This window comes from Sylvia atricapilla, chromosome 17 (genome assembly GCF_009819655.1).
Source record: "Sylvia atricapilla isolate bSylAtr1 chromosome 17, bSylAtr1.pri, whole genome shotgun sequence".
Taxonomy (NCBI): Eukaryota; Metazoa; Chordata; class Aves; order Passeriformes; family Sylviidae; genus Sylvia; species Sylvia atricapilla.
In genome coordinates, this window is record NC_089156.1 from 11,518,818 (window position 1) to 11,537,940 (window position 19,123).

General features: G+C 45.1%; 1 protein-coding gene across 1 annotated transcript; it reads right to left on the reverse strand.

The window, feature by feature from the left end:
* Positions 1 to 757: 757 nt before the first annotated feature.
* On the reverse strand, positions 758 to 14,767 carry VPS37B (VPS37B subunit of ESCRT-I). Its single transcript, XM_066331712.1, has 4 exons — positions 14,647 to 14,767; positions 6,777 to 6,948; positions 6,102 to 6,184; positions 758 to 4,979 (listed from the first exon to the last, which is right to left on the reverse strand). The coding sequence occupies exons 1-4, from the start codon at positions 14,749 to 14,751 to the stop codon at positions 4,473 to 4,475; spliced, it is 867 nt and encodes a 288-aa protein (XP_066187809.1). The 5' UTR covers positions 14,752 to 14,767; the 3' UTR covers positions 758 to 4,472.
* Positions 14,768 to 19,123: the final 4,356 nt, after the last annotated feature.

The window sequence follows — 19,123 nt, forward strand, 5'->3', positions numbered from 1 at the left end:
AATTCTTAGAAGAGCCGAGCTGAAGAGCTGCAGCTTTTACATAACACCTTCCCCTGCCCTCGCCCACCTGCACTGAGTCAGCGCCGCAGGTTTCCCTCATCTGCACTTTCCCTTTTCTGCACACGGTGATCCAATCTCTGCAGCCACCACAAACGGAAAGGATCAAGAAACAATTAAAAAAAAGGGATTTTCTTCCCTAATCAGTTATTCTGCACTAGGATTTCTATTTCACATCGCTATGAAAGCGACAGAGATCACAGCAAATTACATCAGGTCTTTTCTGCCCTCTGACTCATGTTCCTAAATAACTCTGGTTGACTCATTTCGTCTAACTTGGCTGAAATCTAAGGTTTTCCTCTCTTATTAAAAAAAAAAAAAAAAGGTTTCTCCCTTCAGCTTTTCCAAGGTGATTCTGAACATTCCCACTAGCTAATTGTAGGAAATTACAAGAAAAGCAAAGGGGTTTTACCTGACAGACAGCCCACCTACCTCGCTGCCCCGATTACAACTTGTCAGATCTCCAGGAGCAAACCCATCCTGTAGCAGCTCCATACAAAATGGACTCATTACATCCAGTCACTAAAAACACAGCCAACAGATTTACTGTGAATAATTAAAGCATTTTGCAATTTTATGTTCTCCAGCCACCTGCAACTTATGTTTATATTGCTACAGAAAAAAAAAAAGCACCATTAGGGTTGAAAATCATTAATATAACTGCACCACAAACTGAAGGAAGCCACAAGGGGCCAGGACACCAAGAGATATGCAATTTTATTTAAAATCAGAACACAGTAGATAACAGAAAGACTTATTATGCAAACAAATCCACTGTATGTTTCACAACTTGCTCGGCATATAAAATTGCCCCTTATTAAGACAGTCCAGGAGGACACAGAGGAACTGTTCAGGCACAGGATGACTCTGCCCCCTCTGAACTCCACGTCTGCCACGCAGCTCCACGTGAGGGAAAAAGAATTGTCGGTTTGAGCTCCGTATCTACGTTATGATTCCAGTTTGAGAGGGCAGAGAAGTCCCGAGAGAGGTGGAGACTGAGGCTGTGGAGGTTGGGGCAGTGATGGGGACGGTCACCTCGACCAGCCAGTGCCCAGGTGCCTGCTGGCATCATCCCACGGCAGCTCCTGTCCCCCTGTCCCCTCCGTGGTACAGAGGTGACCCGTGTGGATCAGCTGTGCTGGAAAAACCCACTGCTCCTTCTCTGGGAGGCAGCCCCGAGTGCAGAGAGACCCACCCAGGAGCCCCAGCCCAGGTCCCAACTCACAGAACTGTGTACAAAAGACTGGCACAAATAATGCTGCCCAAAGAGAAGCATTTCCAATGCTACCAACACTCAAAAGCCGTGTTACACGTTGTATTTAAAGGATTTTTCTCCACTCCAATTGCTTTGGGGAAGTATATGCTATTTGTAGCAGACATCAAAAATCCTTTTTGTATATATATATATATATTTTTTTTTTTTTTGGCAAGCATCGTGAGCCACCCCCCCTCTCAAGTCTCAGCTTGCCTATGGCATTTTAATCTCACTATCTTATAAACAGTGCAAATTAGTACAATTCTAAACATCCTAGCCAGAGCAGAATTAATTTATTAGCTATAACAGAACAGGAGAAGCTGTTGAAGGGCAACAGGTTGAAAGCACTGACACAGCTCTTGCCAGGTTAGTGTTTCCTCAAGTTTGTTGCTGAAAGGATTGAACAGCTTTCCACAGTCATTCTTCTCCTTTACCCTTAAACATCACCAGCAGTCAAGTAAATATTTACAGTTTGTGTGCACACACACACACAAAATTAATGGCAAAACGTTTTCCATGAGCAGCTGGACTTCAGTTATGAGCTTGCAATAACTGAAACATCACATTAGTTACATCAGCTACGTTCAAACTTACCCATCAGTGAAGGCAACTATGAGCTTACAAATAGCAGATACAGCTGTTTTTTTCTGAAGTATGAGGGTCAGTTTTTTTGTAAAAGTCAGTGCTCTCGAAGAGCCCTTAAATTAGAGTTAAGCAATGGCCATTGAAATGATAAAAATGCTAATATCCTAGAATTACAATCACAAGTAGTGATCCTAAGGCACATCAGCCACATGCATATGCAATAATGCATTGTTTTGCTTTCAGACAAAAAATAAATTGCATTAGCTTTGTCTGTATTTAGTGTGCACAAGAGGTTGTTTTTAGATAAAGTATCCCTGAAAGGTCATTGTTATCACAAAAGTTACCAAAAGACAGAAGATTTAACAAGTAGTAAAAATATTTTTGGACTCCTAATACCAATAAAGTCTGATACACAAAATGCAGTGCAAATTCACAATACACTTATCTACCACCCCCATCACTTCTGAGGTTTTCCAATCCTCAGAAAAAAAAAGTTGGCACTTGATAAGTGTCAAATATACCTGGTTGTTTTTATGAAATCTTAGTAAAACTGATTTGGGAGTGTTTTAGAGTTTTTGTGTAGCAGGCTCAAAGTATGAATTTCTGGACTCACCCTGGTAGCCCCTACCCAATTCAATTCTTTGTAGGACACAAACCATTTCTACAGCAGACTCATGTTTAGCATCCAGATACAACAGCTGCCACCCAAATACCAGCACTAACAGCACAGCAAAGTTACTTTGAAACGAGTCATAATTAACCATGCTTATACAAAGCTTCAGTGAGAAAATAATACCAAGATATCACACTATTAAAAAAAAAAATCAAAAACAACCACATCCTGTACCATCACTAGATTACAGAAAAAAACACACTTTGCAAACAAATCCAATGCACATTGCTTCACAAAATCCCCCATCTATAAAAACTTGCCAGAGTTACACTGGGGAATTGGTTCAGACGCCAGTAACACTGACCAATTTTCTGCCTTTTGTCTGCAGAAGGCAAAACAAGCCAAATGACCATATTCGTATTTTCAGAATCGAGAGCTTCCTGTTATGAGCTTAATTTCAGATTAGTATTTGCTAACCACCACACTCCAGAGGAAATGATTAAGGGACAATCCAGGTCTTACATAAAGAAAAAAAAAATAGATATTCTATTCTGACTGATGTTTGCAGTACTTCCAAACAATGTAGTGCATTCCAGGACAACGATACCAAAGGGCTCTGAAATAACCAGGGGCTTTGACAGATTCTGGACTGATTGATAACAAATTCACAGACACATTCTGTGCAAACAACGAGTGTTAAAATTTGCCTCCCCCAGTGCTGGATTAAAATACCAGCATGTGTCTGCACCTTAGGCTTCAAGAGTCACATTGAGAGTGGAATCTGAGCTGCCCTAAAAAGCCTCTCCCATTCAGTGGCATCAATCAAGAACGGATTCTGTAAGATGCAAACAGCCACCGTGGACTTCAAAAGGCTTTTTTTCTTTTTTACCTCCTTGCAGAGAAACATTAACTGCCAATTCCAGGTAGATACACATCCCCCAAACTGCAAAACTAAACGAAATGGGAAAGTGAAAAACAGTTCTGCCAAGCCAGAGACAGAGTTAAGGGATAAAATGAAATTGTGGAAATTCAAGTGGGCAATTACATGTGAAAATCCAGTATTTGATTAAGAAAATACCCTGCCTAGATTCCTGGAATCACATGGTATCAAAAGCTAAGCACCTGTGTAAAAAAATCATTTCTGTATCCAAGGTGTGGAAAAGGAGAAAAAACTCAACCGTTAGAGTCTTAACAGGCAAGGAAATAAAACTGCCTGGTAAAGTGTCTATAAAACCCTAAACTGGCTCTACAAACAGTTTAGTTTCATTTCAAGAGACCAGGACTTTGAGGGTATCAAGCTATTTAGGAGTGGGAGTAGAGCCTACTTTGATTACACACTGTCTAAGGTAACAAGTGAAATGCAGAAACGAGACTCTTGTCATTTTCCCTGTCTGAAATCCCCCACAAGGTGTTCTGACAAGAGTTTCAGCTCAGTGAGCTCTGAAAACGTCGTGTACCTGGCCCTGGATGCAAAAGGATGCCGAGGGGGGCCCTGTAACAGCCCTTGCCCAGCAGTCAGAGAGGGTTGTTATCCCAACACTGTACAGACAGAATTCCTTAGAGGGACAACCAGCTCCCTGTTTGCCACACATACATCCAGCTGCCACGGGAATACACCAAACACGGGAGGATGCTGATCTACCATCACTAAGGAATTCGGAGCGTGACTCGGTGTGTAACATCAGCAAATCCACTGCGAGTGGCTCCTCCATTTGGTGGATTTACAGAATTGACACCAGATCACCCTCCTAGGAAAACCTTGTCATCACTGACCTTTGCAAACAAACATCATCACATTTAGCAAAGCAATTGCAAAAACCTCTGTGTGCCACAGCTCGGCCTTTGTGCTCCATTGTGCAAAGAACAGAGGCTTCCCATTGCCTACAGCAAGTCTCTGATGGGGGGGGGGGGGAGAAAAAGGAAATAAAAGCACCAATACTTAAGTCAGGCGCACCCAAATATCTACTGGAGGATAAAGCCAGGGTGTGGAGGAAGGCGAGGAGGTCTCTGGGGCAGAGGCGGAGGGTAGGGCGGTACAAACTGAGCCGGGTATCCCGGCTGCGCCGTCTGACTCGTGGGCTGAGCCGCTCCGGGCCGAGGCGGGAGAGGAGGGTACGGAGCACCTGGGAAAGGAAGAGCAGCCGGTCCTGAGCTCATGGCGGCAGTGAAGGGAGCGGGCAAACGTCCTGCGGGGCCCGAGGGAGGCGGCGGGGGCGGGATCCGCCGCGGCACCACCGAGGGAGGAGGGTTGGGATCCGCTCTGTAGGGATCTGCGGGGGCTGCTGCGGGCTCGGGCGCCCGGGGCTGCGCCGCCGCCTGAACCTGAGCAAGTCTCTGTCCCTTCAGCACCATCTCCTGCAGCTTCTCGATCTTCACCCGGCGCAGGTGAGCCAGTTTCCGCTTGCTCTGGTACTCGTCGATGAAGGAATCCAGCGGTATTTCACCGTCAAGGAACTTTTCTGCCATATTCTGTCAAATGCAGAACGTTCTCTTAGGAAACGGCCTACTGCAACAGAATCTAAATGGCTCACATCCCCAAAAATAGCAGCATTTTGCCTGTGATTTTCCAGCTGGCATATGGAAGGTGACTGGCATACTGAGGGATTCTGAGCAGAACTTTGAGTTGGTTATTACTCAGAAGCACTGAGAGTTAAATATCACTTTTGCATAAATTTATACTGAAGTATAACAGCAGTAAACACATCTGAATCTCGCTCTGAGCATTCCCCTGATCACCAGAGATGGGAACAAACCGAGTCCAGCAGCTTCCCAGATTGCCAGCTAAGCTGAATTACAGCTCAGTGCTGCCTGAATGCCAGCAGAAACACTGGGAACCCTGTGAGACTCAGCACAGAGATTATTGCTAAGTCAGGTGTAAGACTCACCCTTACTTGTGGCTTTGGGTAAATGATGTTTAATAACTGAGAGCTGAACAAACATAAAATCACCAAATTCAGCTTGTCCTGGGAATGTCTTTTTACAATCACAACGAGGCTAATAAGCAATTTTTTTTTCCTCCTGCTTAATTACAGAAAATGCCTGCATGTAAATCAGCAAATAAAACCAAACACCCCCATTATTCTGAAGTCAGACCACCCCTTCAAGCATTTGTGTGACAGCAACTGGTGACCACTGGCACCTGCACAGACACATTGAAATCACAATGGAATATTTCAGCAGAAACACTGGAGGAAAAGCAGCACAGGCCCAGTTTTTCTATTAGGCTACTAATTGACATTTATTACGAAGCAATACATATACCAGGCAAACCCCATTAAAAAAAGATTCCACATTTTTAAGCTCTACAAGTTTAAAGGCAAAGCAAAGGAACCAGAAGGGTTTGCCTATCTTTTCTAAAAAGGAGCACTTTCTCTCTTGAACTTCAAAGATGTTAAAGAGTATAAAATTACTCGGATAAAAAAGAAATAAAATTCCTGGAATCAAACAGCTGTTCCCTAAAATTCAAAGCAGAGACAAGACCATATTCTTATTATAACTACTCCTTAATGCTCAACTCAGCACTGCAGCCCTGGGATCTGGAAGGTTCTGGCAATGGGTGGAAGTGGCAGAATTGGGGTGTTCTGTCATTACCTCTGTGTCTTCCTCAATCTTGGCCCCCTCAGTCTGCAGCAGTGCCAGCAGGGTCTCCAGGGAAGCATTACTGGATTGTCTGTCTGCAAAGGCACAGGAAGGACAGAAAATGACAGCTGGCTCCAAGTGACTTCAAACTACACAACAACCTCTAAGGCACATCTGCACAACCAGCAGACTCTGCAGTTCTACACAGGATGATTACAAGAAGAAATATGTTACAAAGTTCAGGAATATTGTCATAGTGCTAAGAGCTGAAATTTAATTCCAATTATGTATTTATAATATTGAAAGCACTTCAGCAAGTGCAGTATCAGATGTAAAATACAAATCAGTGTGAAAGTTAAATGCAATATTCCATTTGATTTATAAATAGTCACTGAAAATTCAAAGTGTTCTCTTTAGCAAGCTAAATGAAGTTGATAATTTAGAGAAGAGTAGGTCAAGAATAGGTAGGTAACAGGAAGAATCCACAGTATCTGTTACTAGATGTGACAGTCACTTAATAAATCATCAGAAGCATGATCTATTTCAGCACTACCAAGAATGACATTTCACTTTGTACCCTAATTCACACAGCTAAAAACGAGACACCAAAACTCGAACAACAAACAGTCAACCGATTTACATTCACTTAGAAAACAGCAAATCCTAATTGTCAACAGCCAGTGTTACCTAGTTTTGTTTTCTTTATCTGGTATGCTTCAAAAAGAACTTGCAGCTCTTGATATTTCTCAGTCAAATTTGATTTCAGGGACTCCAACTTTGGCTGGTACAGGAGATTTCCTTCTGCCAGGCTGCGGTTGCTGGCAAGAGTCATGTCCTTGCTGTGCTGAACATTTTGGGCCTGGATAGAAATTAAAAAAACAAAAACAAAGTGTGTGAAATGACAGTGAGATTATTAAGCAAGACAAAATGAGAATTTGAAGAGTTTTAAATGAACAACAAAAGTAAGCTCTGTGTAAGAATTAGTGTTATGGCACTGGACCTGCAACTGATGAAGAAATGATGAACACTGACAGATAAAGCAACAGCTCTTGAAAAAATCTGAATTCCAGCAGTGAGATACAATGAGTGCAGAAGAATACCATCCCTTATCTTGTTAACAAGTAAAAAATAAGGATTGCATTGTGACTGTTCCTTCTCCAGAATATTCTTCCCCAACTGTGTTACACCAATCCTGGATTAATGCCAAAATCTTGGGGTTTTTTTCAGTTGAATCCTTCTGCTTAACAGTTCCTAAATAGCCTAAAGAAAAAGTGACAGTTCTCACACACCCAAGATTCAGCCAGACTCACAGGATTTTATCCAGAGAGCCTTCAGGAGAGCTGAGTGTTTGGAGAAGTCTGCCCTCGGTGTCACATTAGATTCATTAAAATATTCAGACATCAAAAGGGAAAAAATAAAAAAAAAACAACCAAGGGACTTGATTTCAGATTCTCAGGCTGAATCCACAAGTGGAACAGTCCTCCCAGGGCACAACAGACTAACTCAATGGAGCTGCCTTCAAAACCAACAGGAGTTTGGTACATTTTTGTGATCTCCTCCATCCATGGGCCCCTTGCAGTCCAGGTTATCCCTCTCAGCTGTAGCTGCTCCCATTTACAGCCCCTGCAAACAGAGCACAGACCCTGCTCCTGCCACACTTCTGCCTGGACACAGAGCCACACCCCACAAACAGGAAAAATGGAAACCCAAATGAGCTGTTTAAAAGCCCCAGGAAAGGACAGCATCAAAATTCAGGTGTTTTTCCAAGCAGAGCAACCGTCTTTAAAAGCAATTACTTCCTTCTGAAATGTTTAGATGCTACCTTAATTTCCTGAATTCAGACCAAGCTTGGTGTCACTTAAACACCTTTGTCCCTAGATATTGCTCTTCAAAAACCAAAGCTTCACTCTCACCCTGCTCTTGCCAAATCACCTAAAAATCCAACAAGAAGCAAGGATAATGCAGAGTCCTAAATTCTACATCAACCCCAATTCTTACTCCAAATTGTGAAATTCAGAAATTACACTTCCAATATTGTTTTGTCTTCTCAAGCCTAAATAAGCATCCATCCAGCCCTATGCTTGTGTTCAACGTGGACCATTTCAAAGAATAAAAAGAAAATACTCTTCTTACATTTGAATCTAATGCAAAGTCATTTAAATTAAACTGGTTTCCATTTGTTTATTCTAATACAATCCGATCCTGTTAGAACTGTTGCTTTCAAAAAGCTGAAGTCTCCCTATTTTACTTTTTTTTTTTTTTAAACAATTATGAAGAGAACTAAGATACACAGGATTTAACAGCTTAATTAGTGGCATCCAACCCTTACCAACCTCCTGCCATCACCAAAAGCCTTGTTACTCGCTGCCTCCTGAACTGCCAGCCAAGGAAAACTGTGTGCAAAAAGACTGATGGGTTCTGATGCCTCTTTCACCATTTTAATGAGCTCACTACCTCCTCACAGCAAACTCAGTATTTTTACTGCTTGGGAGGCTGATACTCTCATTTCAAAGCAGGTGCAACAGTCAGTCAGGAGAGACCAGTTTAATGAGGCAACTTTGATCTCTCTTTTAGGATGAAGAAGATGTACATTTACTCAGGGCAGGAAAAAAAAAGCCAGTGGACACACAAACCTGTAAAACTTCTGAGAGCACAAATACCAGGAAAAGGAAGTTTTTACTAAAATCATTTATAAAAGAGGAGAAGGGAGAACTCCAGATAAACAGAGCAAGAAAAGGCTTCCTAAAGTCAGGTGAGATTTTTGTAATGTTGTCCCTGCCTCAAGTGTCAGAATATTTCTCAACACAACCAGGCAGGAGGAAGAAAAACAAATTCCTACCCTTTTGTAACGATCTGCTGAATAACTTCATTTTAAAATCATTTTAAATGTGTGAAGATGAGTAAATATCACTATGACATGATGTATCTCACTTGTAAAAATAAGAAAAAAGTGACTAATATGACCTGCCTACATCTAAAGCAGAGTGACATCCTGTCCTTTGCATCTGATATCTAATAATTACAGACTAGACTAAACTTTGCCAAAAGTCTTAAAAATACTTGTTTTAAACTGAAAAAGTTAAGGTATTTGTAATTGTACATTAAGTCACAGTGCTTGAAATTACACAGGACTTTATGACTAAACTTCTTCCACATTAGTGCACTTCTGAGATGAGCATATTTTTTTCTAATCGAAGTTGATCAAAAATGGTAATTGACACTTAATGATGAATTAAAAACGTCCCTCCTGAAGTCTTCACTTCCAGCATTGGTCTGTGTCAAATTTCTTTTAACAATCCACACACTTGGAGAGATGACAAACTTGAATCTCACCCAAAACCACAAAAAGAACCAGTTCCTGAAATACAAACCAAATTTAGGAATGATGTTTAACGAAATTTAAGGAGGAGCTGGTGAAGACCCATCCACTTGTTCCAGGACATTGAAACATTTCATGTCACCGGAAGAATTTTGAGGTCTGTGAATTCTATTTCACAACAAACAGAACAGATATAATCCCAGAGCAAAGCAACTGAAATACAGTCACAATTTAGAAACCAGAATGATCTGTCACCAATGTTAAGGTCTGTGTAAAAAACTTTACAGCAACTGTTCCACTACACTTGGAAAGTTAACTCGAGGAATAAGAAAGCAAACACTGTAAAGTTTGCCTAAAGAGTGCTGCAGAAAAGCTTTCAAAAAATGAGTAATTTAAAACTACCAAAAGAAAAAAACACCAGCTGCAAAATCATCCAAGGGTCAAAGCCACAGTCCAGCATGAGCAGTCAATAAATTAAGATTATCAGTGCAGCACCAAGCTTTCAGCATCCATCCACAGCTTTCCACAAGCCCAAGACAAAAGCTGAGGAAGGAATAAATCCAACAAAAGGTATTTTGCTGTGTGACAAAATTGTGCATGAGCAGGGAACTGCTCCTGCACTGCCTGTTCACCTGCCCACTGAAGTGTGAGGAAAAAAAGTTATTTAGAGATAAAATCCAGGAGCATGGGACTCCAGCAGAATTCCTAACCAGACTCTTGAGGTCATGAGCACTTCAACAGGCAGGAAATGTTAATCTGAAACCAGATGAAAATACCAGTCAGAATCACGAGACATAATGAGACAGGACAATACTAAGGAGAATATATGACTTTTTTTTTGAACCTGTTAAGCTCTCACTATGAATTCTGAATGGAGCAACCACACTGAGCTGCTTAGAAGGGGATTTTCATGGTACAAGGATTGCTCACTCCTGAGCAGACCACTCAACACCAAACTGTGCTGCAAGAAAACGAAGCCACAGACACACAGAGGTTATTAAAGACAAAAGTCACGGGTTTTGCAGCACTTCAGAAATTTAGCTGCTTGAAAAATGGATTTCTTTAATGGACGTAATTTGAATAATTTTACTCAAGGATTTATTTAATGAGCATTTCCAAGAGCAGGCAGCAGCAACTGCTTTGGGAATTTAGAGTCTACTACTTTTATGAACTGCAGCTTTGTTTCATCCCACTTTTAAAAAAGGGAAAGAAAAAAAAAAAAAACCTGGATAAAATTAAACCAGAACTAGTACTAGCTTAGCAACATTCATACTATAAATGTTGATCCCTTATTCCAAAATAATGGTCTGCAGCAAGAGCTATTTGTGTAAAACATCTCTGAGAAGCGTCACTCTGGTGGATCCAAAAAGCACATTCCCAGAGGAGCTGCCTCCTGAGAAACTGAGCAATCCTGACTACCCACAAAGTCCATCAAGAGCTGCTATAATTATAAGCTTGCTCTGGCCAGCACCAGGGCGAGGAATCTCTTGGTACCTTCGAGAAAAAGTCTCTTAAGGAGCTATAAATAAAAAGCAGCTTTGGTGTGGCACCGTTTTAATTGCTTTATACAGAGGATACATCCATGTTAGCTTTAGGTTTCTCCAGCCTTTATCATTCCCACGTTCTCTTTGGCTTACACATGCTTGTAAATGAAGAATAAAATAGGCAGTCACACTGTGGAAGGATAGAGATGCACGTTTGGAGTGTCAAATTAACCCCTGAAACAGGAGCTGACAGGTGCAGAGTAGGAGAAGAGACTTCTTTTACAGAAGATTTAGGAGTGCTTTTCATCAAGGACTCGTGAATAATAATACAGCCCCCTAACAACATCTGTTCTGTAATAAATATTAAAACATACTGCAAAGTAATTAGATTGGCTAAATTTAGCTCTTCTGATTACTTAAAAATGACAAAATAAAGCTTAGAAGGTAAGCTGCAGTTCCTAGACATTTCTTGCAGAGGCAAGACACTCAGCACTGCAATTTGCACTCATCAGACACAGACAGGTTACTCATTTGATGCTCAGCTAGAAGAGAAAAATCTCTAGTTGTCACCAAGTCTAATTCCTAACTCTGCAACTAAATTTCATGTTTGGCCAACAAGAACATGACCACTTGCACAATGTGGTTTTAGGACAGGAGCAGGAATCCAAGAAATCTGGGCATGAATGCACATAGTTTGACTTGGACTTTCTGCCTTATGTGATCTTTTCAATCAGCTTCTGAGAAAAGGACTATGCTCAAAAAATTCCTTTTGTGCTTGCCAGTGTACTCTGAAATGCTGGAATGAGAAGAAGGCAATCCTTGATTTCACATAATTAAGGTATTGAAAAGCAAATAATTTTTGGCCATGGAACCTCAGCAGTCACAGTAATGCACTGTTACAGAACCCATGCTCCAGGAGATAAAAAGAAAATTCACTTTCACAGGGAATTTCATCAAATCATCACCAGTGTCAGGTCACAAATTTTCTCATCTGTGCTTTTTTAGAGTTATCTCACCGAGACTGACTTTTATAAACAAATTACTTCTATGACCCTGCCGTGGCAGGGGGTTTGGAACTAAATGATCTCTCAGGTCCCTTCCAACCCAAACCATCCTGTGATTGCCTGTTTCACAAGGATGAATGCTGTACATGCACTACAGAGATCAACCTGAAAGGATTATTTAAAAAAAAAAAAAAAGCCCCAACAAACCCTCCTCAGTTTGAAAAGACTGGGAGTACCAGACAAGGAGCTTCCTTCCTCCTTCTTGCAGACAAGATGTTCGTTGTTCAAGCCCTGCAAGCCCAGAGGCTGCAAACCCAACCTCAGAGACAGGAAAAGCGACAGTTCAGCTCTGATGCCACAGTGTCACACACCTGGGGACACACGTGCAGGACATTGTGCAAGCACATCAACCCCTCGGGCACACAGAGAGATACACCCTCACGGATCCTGCTCCAATGCCACACAGGAACACATTCCCTGTAAGGCTGGAAAGTGCCTATTTTTAGCTGTTAGCAAGAAAGCCAAGTGGTTTTTCCAAATCCTCCTCCTTTGTGAGCGAAACATTGGGGTTTGAGCTGGGTTTCCCTTACAACAAGGAGAAAAAAAGGGTTTTTTTCAGTTATGGAATAATCAGCTTTAACCAACTTTGCCATTGAAAATACAAGTGACCTCAGAGAAGTGACTCGGGAATAGTGGTTTAATTGGCATGTCACAGTAAAATTAGGAATTTAAGGACTTTGGAACAACCCTACAACCTGGACACATATGGACTGACAGCCAAGCAGCAGTGAAGTCACCATGGTGCCTCCTTAACATTCAGGATTTCCCTCTCTCCCTCTTCCTGCCACACATTTCCCAGTGAAAACTCAGGTCTCAGCAGCACATGCAATAAACAATTCAGTGAAGGCAAAAAAACCAGAACGAGGAAGAAATATTCGAGCACCACCAATTCCTTCCAAGATGGGTAAACACATTTCTAGTTGAAGTGACTCCAGTAAAAGCCTCCACATCCAATAAAAGAGGATTACAGCAGACAGCAGCACAGCCGTGTTTCCACACAGCCCGAGCACCTTCAAACCCGGCCACACTTTCCAAACACCACAAAATATTCCCTCGGGCCCGGAGAACTTCACTCTACAATTTAAAAGCCTTAAGATGCCAAGGAAAGAGGAAAACCTGAGGGTCAAATCGAGAATATGGGCTGGTTGGGTAGCGAGAGAGGATCTTTTCTACTGAGGTCAGGAGGTTTTCTGTCACTTCTGACCTAAAGACTTAAGTCCGCACTGACAAATAAATAACAATAAAGAGCCCACCAAGCCAGGCCTTGTGCTCGTGTCCCTTGTCAGAGGTCACACTGGAACCAGCAGCACCGCACCCGTTCACATCTTTACCGAGTTAAGCCCATTATAACCCGCTGAGTTTCCTTAAATAGTTTTTATTCAGCAGGGTGCTCCTGCCCCCAGCAAACCACGGGGCCTCCAAGAGCTCTCTCTCTCTCTTGTGTGTTCTACTTTCTGCAGCACCGCCTTGCTTCTTCTAAGTTCTCAAAATATAAGCTCACATGAAAAGTTATTCTTGCTGCCCTACTCTCAGAAATCTATTGGCACGAAGTTCAAAATCCAAATTGTTGCATAACACAGCAAATAAATTCCCCAGGACACCTCATCAAGTCAGCCCCAGCCTTTGGTGGGCCTCTCCATGTGTAACACTTCCACAGTCTGGCTGGAGGTGATCCCCAACAATTCCCTCACAGGCACCAAAAGGGCCAGAGCCTTAGTTTGAGGGAACACAATTAGAATTGATTTCACTTAATAAAGTAAGCTTCTTTCTCAAGAACACATTGCCACTGTTTTACTTCTCCTCAGGCTTTTGTCCTCTTATTTAAGAAAACAAAACAAAAAAAAACCACCACAGAAAAGTACAGCACATTTTTTTTCTTTTAAAGTTTTCATACACATAGTTTTATCTTATTTGCTCTTATCTGACTAAGACTGAGATTCTTTCTGGAACATCTGCGGCCAGATAAACCCAGAACAATCTTGTATCTGAATTGTAACACCCAGTGCCCACTGGCACACAGAAAAACCAGTTAAAGACAACCACAGCCAGAGGAAGAAAACAGGCTCCTATTTTGTTTTAAGAATCACAGATCCAAAAGCACGACTTAGATCGAGCCTGATGCACTGACAAAGACACTTCAAATAGGCAAAACAAGCGGCAGAAAAGCCTGACAGCCCTCGCTGCGCCCAGCATACCAACCGGGGCACACAGAAATCTCTTTCACGTTGTTTTGAATTCACCCTGGCAAAATCCTTCACCGCGGCCAAGGCACAAAACAAGCGCTGTACGAATGGAAAAGCCGATCCCACCTCCGGGCCGTCAGCGTCTCCCGATTCAAGGGCTGAATTAATTTAATTTAGCGTTTTCAGGCGGCCGAGCCCTCACCCCTCCCATGGCACCCAGCGGGCACCGATCCCCCGGCCGCGGCCCGGCGAACAAAAGGCCGGGACAACGAGGGACGGGGGCGGCAGGGAAAGGGGGAAGCGAGGAAAGGACCGACAGCGCTTCCCGCAGCCCCGGGGGCTCCTCACACAGCGGCAGCTCCACGGCAGGGCCGAGACCGCCCGGCGGCTCCGGGGAGCGCGGAGTCATTAACCCCCCCAACACCGAGCGGCACCGGGCACCCCGCGGGCTGAGGGGGGCGGCCCGAGGAGAGGCCGCGGCCGGGGGAGTACGAGGCAGCCTCTCACCTCTTCCATCTCGCGGGCCATGTCCTGGAGCCGCTCCTCGTCGTCCAGCAGCGCGCTGAGCTCTTGCAGGCTCAGCGCCTCCAGGCGCCGCGCGTCCAGCGCCATCGCGGCCCCGCCGCCGTGCCCGGACCGGAAGTGCCGCCGCGCTCTCGCCCCGGCCCGCCGGGCACCGCCCTCAGCGCCCCCTGCCGGGGGGGCGTGCCGGGGCGTACCACGGGGGCCGCGCGCCGGGAGGGGGGCGCCGCTGGACGGAACCAAAGGGGCCTGGGGAGGGGGGCGGCGCCTGAGGGGAGCCCCCGTGAGGGGGGGAAGCCCCCTGAGGGGGTGGAAGCCCCTCTGTGAGGGGGTGAAGCCGCCGTGAGGGGTCTGTGGGGGAAGCCTCTCCGTGAGGGGGTGAAGACCCTCCGTGAAGGGTCCGTGGGTGAAGCCCCTCCGTGATGGGGTGAAGCCCCCGTGAGGGGGTGAAGTCTCTCCGTGAGGGGTCCGTGAGTGAAGCCCCTCCGTGAGGGGGGGAAGCCCGCGTGAGGGGTCTGTGGGGGAAACCTCTCCGTGAGGGGGTGAAACTGCCGTGAGGGGTCTGTGGGGGAAGCCTCTCCGTGAGGGGGTGAAGCCTCTCCGTGAGGGGTCCGTGAGTGAAGCCCCTCCGTGAGGGGGTGAAGCCGCCGTGAGGGGTCCGTGGGTGAAGCCCCTCCGTGAGGGGGTGAAGCCCCCGAGGATGAAGCCCCCCTGAGGGGGTGAAGCTGCCGTGAGGGGTCCGTGGGTGAAGCCCCCGTGAGGGGGTGAAGCCCCCGAGGATGAAGCCCCCGAGGATGAAGCCCCTCCGTGAGGGGTCTGTGGGTGAAGCCCCCTGAGGGAGTGAAGCCCCTCTGTGAGGGGGTGAAGCCGCCGTGAGGGGTCCGTGGGTGAAGGCCCTCCGTGGGCACAGCGCCGGGCAGAGCCCCGCACAGAGCGAGCTTTGTGTGCCGCCCTCACGTGAGGCGCTCGGGGCCCTCGGAATCCCGAGGGATCAGTCATTGAGGTTGGAAAAGACCTCTGAGATCATCGAGGCCGGCTTGTGACCGATCACCACCTTCTCCGCCACACCGCAGCGCTGAGTGCCACGGCCAGTCTTTCCTTACACACCTCCAGGGTTGGGGACTCCGCCACTTCCCTGGGCAACCCTTTCCAATGTTTTATCGCTCTTTCACCTAACAAATTCCTCCTGATGTCCACCCTGAGCCTTCCCTGGCCCAGCCTGAGGCCGTTCCCTCTCCTGTTCCCTGGGAGCAGAGCCCGGCCTCTCCCGGCTGTCCCCTCCTGTGCAGTGCCACCAGGTTCCCCCTGAGCCTCCTTTTCTCCAGGCTGAGCCCCTTTCAGCTCCCTCAGCCGCTCCTGGGCCTCCAGCCCCTTCCCCAGCTCCGTTCCCTGCCCTGGACATGCTCCTCGATGTTCCTCCTGAGTGGAGGGCCCAGAAGTGGACACAGGACTCCAGGTGTGACCCGGAGCTGCGGCTGCAGGGACGGTCGGAGGCCGGACAGGTCAGTGGGATGGCTTGGGCTGTGCCCTGTGTCCTGCCAGACAGAGCCGAGCTCTCGGAGACCCTTCCCAGCCCTGCCACCACAGAACCTCTGCCTGGAAGTGCCGGAACCACTCGTGGCCTCCTTTTGTTTAAAACTCCCCAGCTGTAAATTCGGAAGGAAAATCAGTAGATTTAACGTGCGTTTCCTAACCCAGGTTGGGACTTGGCTGGAGCAAATCTCAAAAGAATGATTGCATTATTGTTCTCAAGCCTAGGCCGAATACTTATTGAGGTTTAAAATAGCTAAAAATCATATCCGGACAAGCTTTGGTGCTTGGTCATTTTCATCCGTCTTAAGCACTTTCTTCTTCAGCAGTGAAGGTCAATAAATAATCTGCCGAAGACGTGTTTCACGGTAAATTTAAATACTTTTGAAATGCAATGTAGTAAAAAGTGCGTCAATTAAACCACCATATATTTTGTTCTTCTGATTCTTATCAGTCGTGTCACCAGCACTGGAGTAGGCAGTGTGTGGTAACCCTGAGGAGCAGCAGCTCCCCAATTACTGCCGCTGTTAGCAGAGCTGATAAAGACAATTACGCCTGGAAACAATTAATTGTGTTAACACAGAGCCTAAGTTGTATGCATCACTTGGCGTGCACCACCTTCCTGGCCTGCTTTTGTCCCTACGTGGGTGTGGGTGTGTGTATTATTTCCGTGTGTGTAACTCTGGAGAAAGAGCCAAGAAGGAACCAGGAGCCAAGGGAGCAGGGGAGGGAATGGCCACGTGGTCCTTGTCCTTTGGAGTTGATATTTTTGATCTAACCAGGGGAAAAAAAAATCAATCCATATAGTGACCGAATACAACTCTGATGCAATGAAGTTGCAGTCACACTCAGGAAATGACCCAGCAGCTCCTGGCAGGACACTGTGATGACGTGACAGCTTTATGCTTGTTCTTTTGTCCTCTAACTAAACTGGGCTCCCTATGCTTCTGACCCTCTTTGTCATCATTATCCACAGGCAAGAACGACCAGCAAGGTGACCCTGCTAGAGGAAGCCTTCCAGACCTTCTGGCTGCTGGGTGCAGAGGAACTCCACGATCCTGTGTGTGCTCAGAGGGAGGTGAGAGAGCGATGTTTGCGCAGCAGGAAGCAGAGCTGAGGGTGGGGAGAAGGTGTTCAGTGAGACAGGCATGCACCAGGTATCACAGCCCTCACCCTGCCTGCTGCAGGTATGTGTTCTGTGCCAGGTGAGTCAGCAGCCGTGCCCTGGGCACTGGCAGGGGTTTGCACAGTCACCACAGCCCTGCCTTGCTCTTTAAAACCAGCAGATAGTCGCCCTGCCAACACCATTCCACGTACCCTGTGTTTGCACATGCCTGTCAAACAGAGTCACAGCCACGGGCTGAACCTGCTGTAAATCTGCACATGCAAACACACGTATGGATAAATACACACATACAAACAGAGGAATTAGCTGAGGGATTAGGAGAAACCCTTTCTTCCCAAGAACATCGGTAATTTGAACTTCATACCATAACTAAATGAATGGTTTGGGGGGAGTGTGGTTTAGAAGTCTGATTCAGCTTTGTGTTGTAAATCTAGTTTTACCACTGCCTCGCTGTGTGATCCTGAGTGGAGTTCTCAGATTCCCTCACCCATGGTGCCTTTTGCTTAAAAAGAGGCATAATAAGAACTGCTCAGTCACAGGTGAGAACATAACTCATTTGTGCTCAAGTACAACGTACATTGAAAATACTGCTTCTCCTTGAGTAGGTAATTTGGGTTTTGGTGATGGTGGAGAGGAGTCTGCATTAAACATCTGGGTTGCTTTTGAATACTTTGGTCAGCACCTGCATGTAATTGAGTTCTCCAGTAGTCCAGAAAAGCAGCTGAGGCTGAGACACAAGATAGAAGTCAACTGCCTTTGTATAATTATATTTTCTATTTGGAAAGGTAGGAGGGTGCCTTCCCCTTCTGCAGTCTTCATGGAAGATAAAGGTTTTGTGACAGCACATCACTTGGACAGGATATGAAGGATTGCAGATAAACCAGGATTTTGGGCTATAGGGTTTATCAAATATTGCAGTGCTGCAGGCTGGGATTTATCATCTCCCCAGGCTTGGTTCCTAGCTGCCTTTGCTGAAATCCTTTTGAAGGGTGACAGCATTCAAGTACATTAGAACTGTAAGCAGGCAATGTACAGAAGTCAGGATTTCTTATTACAGGAGAAATGGAATAAAAAAATTGTGAAGATTACAGGGGAAAGCATGTCATAGTGAATAAGAAGTCAGGCTCCAATCTTGAGGAGAATTGGCATCCAGACTATTTTAAATAAGATGTTAGAAATTTTTTTTCTATTTAAACTTGATCTTGAATTTCCTTCTGGTACCTCATATCCTTTTACGGTCAGTAGCACTGCACTCATGCATATTTATTAGATTTAGACATATTTTGCAAGTCACCTTCACATCTTATTTTCTTTTCCTGGACAAACTGGTTGGTTATGTACACATTGAATTTGCAAATCTCATCTCTGGTGTACATTAACCCCTATGAGTCTGGTTGCTCAATGTGCAGATAAGTTTTGGGGCTTATTTGCAATTTAACTTCCTTCTGTACATTAAGCACAGCCCATACTTCTGTTTAGTTTTCACAACCCAGATTCTTTCACACATGGAAATTACCTGCATATTCAGCATCCTGGCAGAGAAACAGCCGTTCTGTTTGAGAGATCAGTGCCCCTGCTGTCTGAGAGAGAGAGCAGGAATTAGGTGTTTGTAAGGTACTCCTTCCTTTCAGGGAGCTGCAGGTGTGAGAAGAGCAGCAGGTTTATTTACCTACACTTATTTTCTTTGCCTTAAGCTCACAGTGAAGCTGGAATAGAAGAGGCAGATTTTATTTTTCCTCCCCAGACTAAACCACATCTCTGAACCTGAGCTAGAAGCACTTTCTATTTGCTTGTGGCACTCCCCAG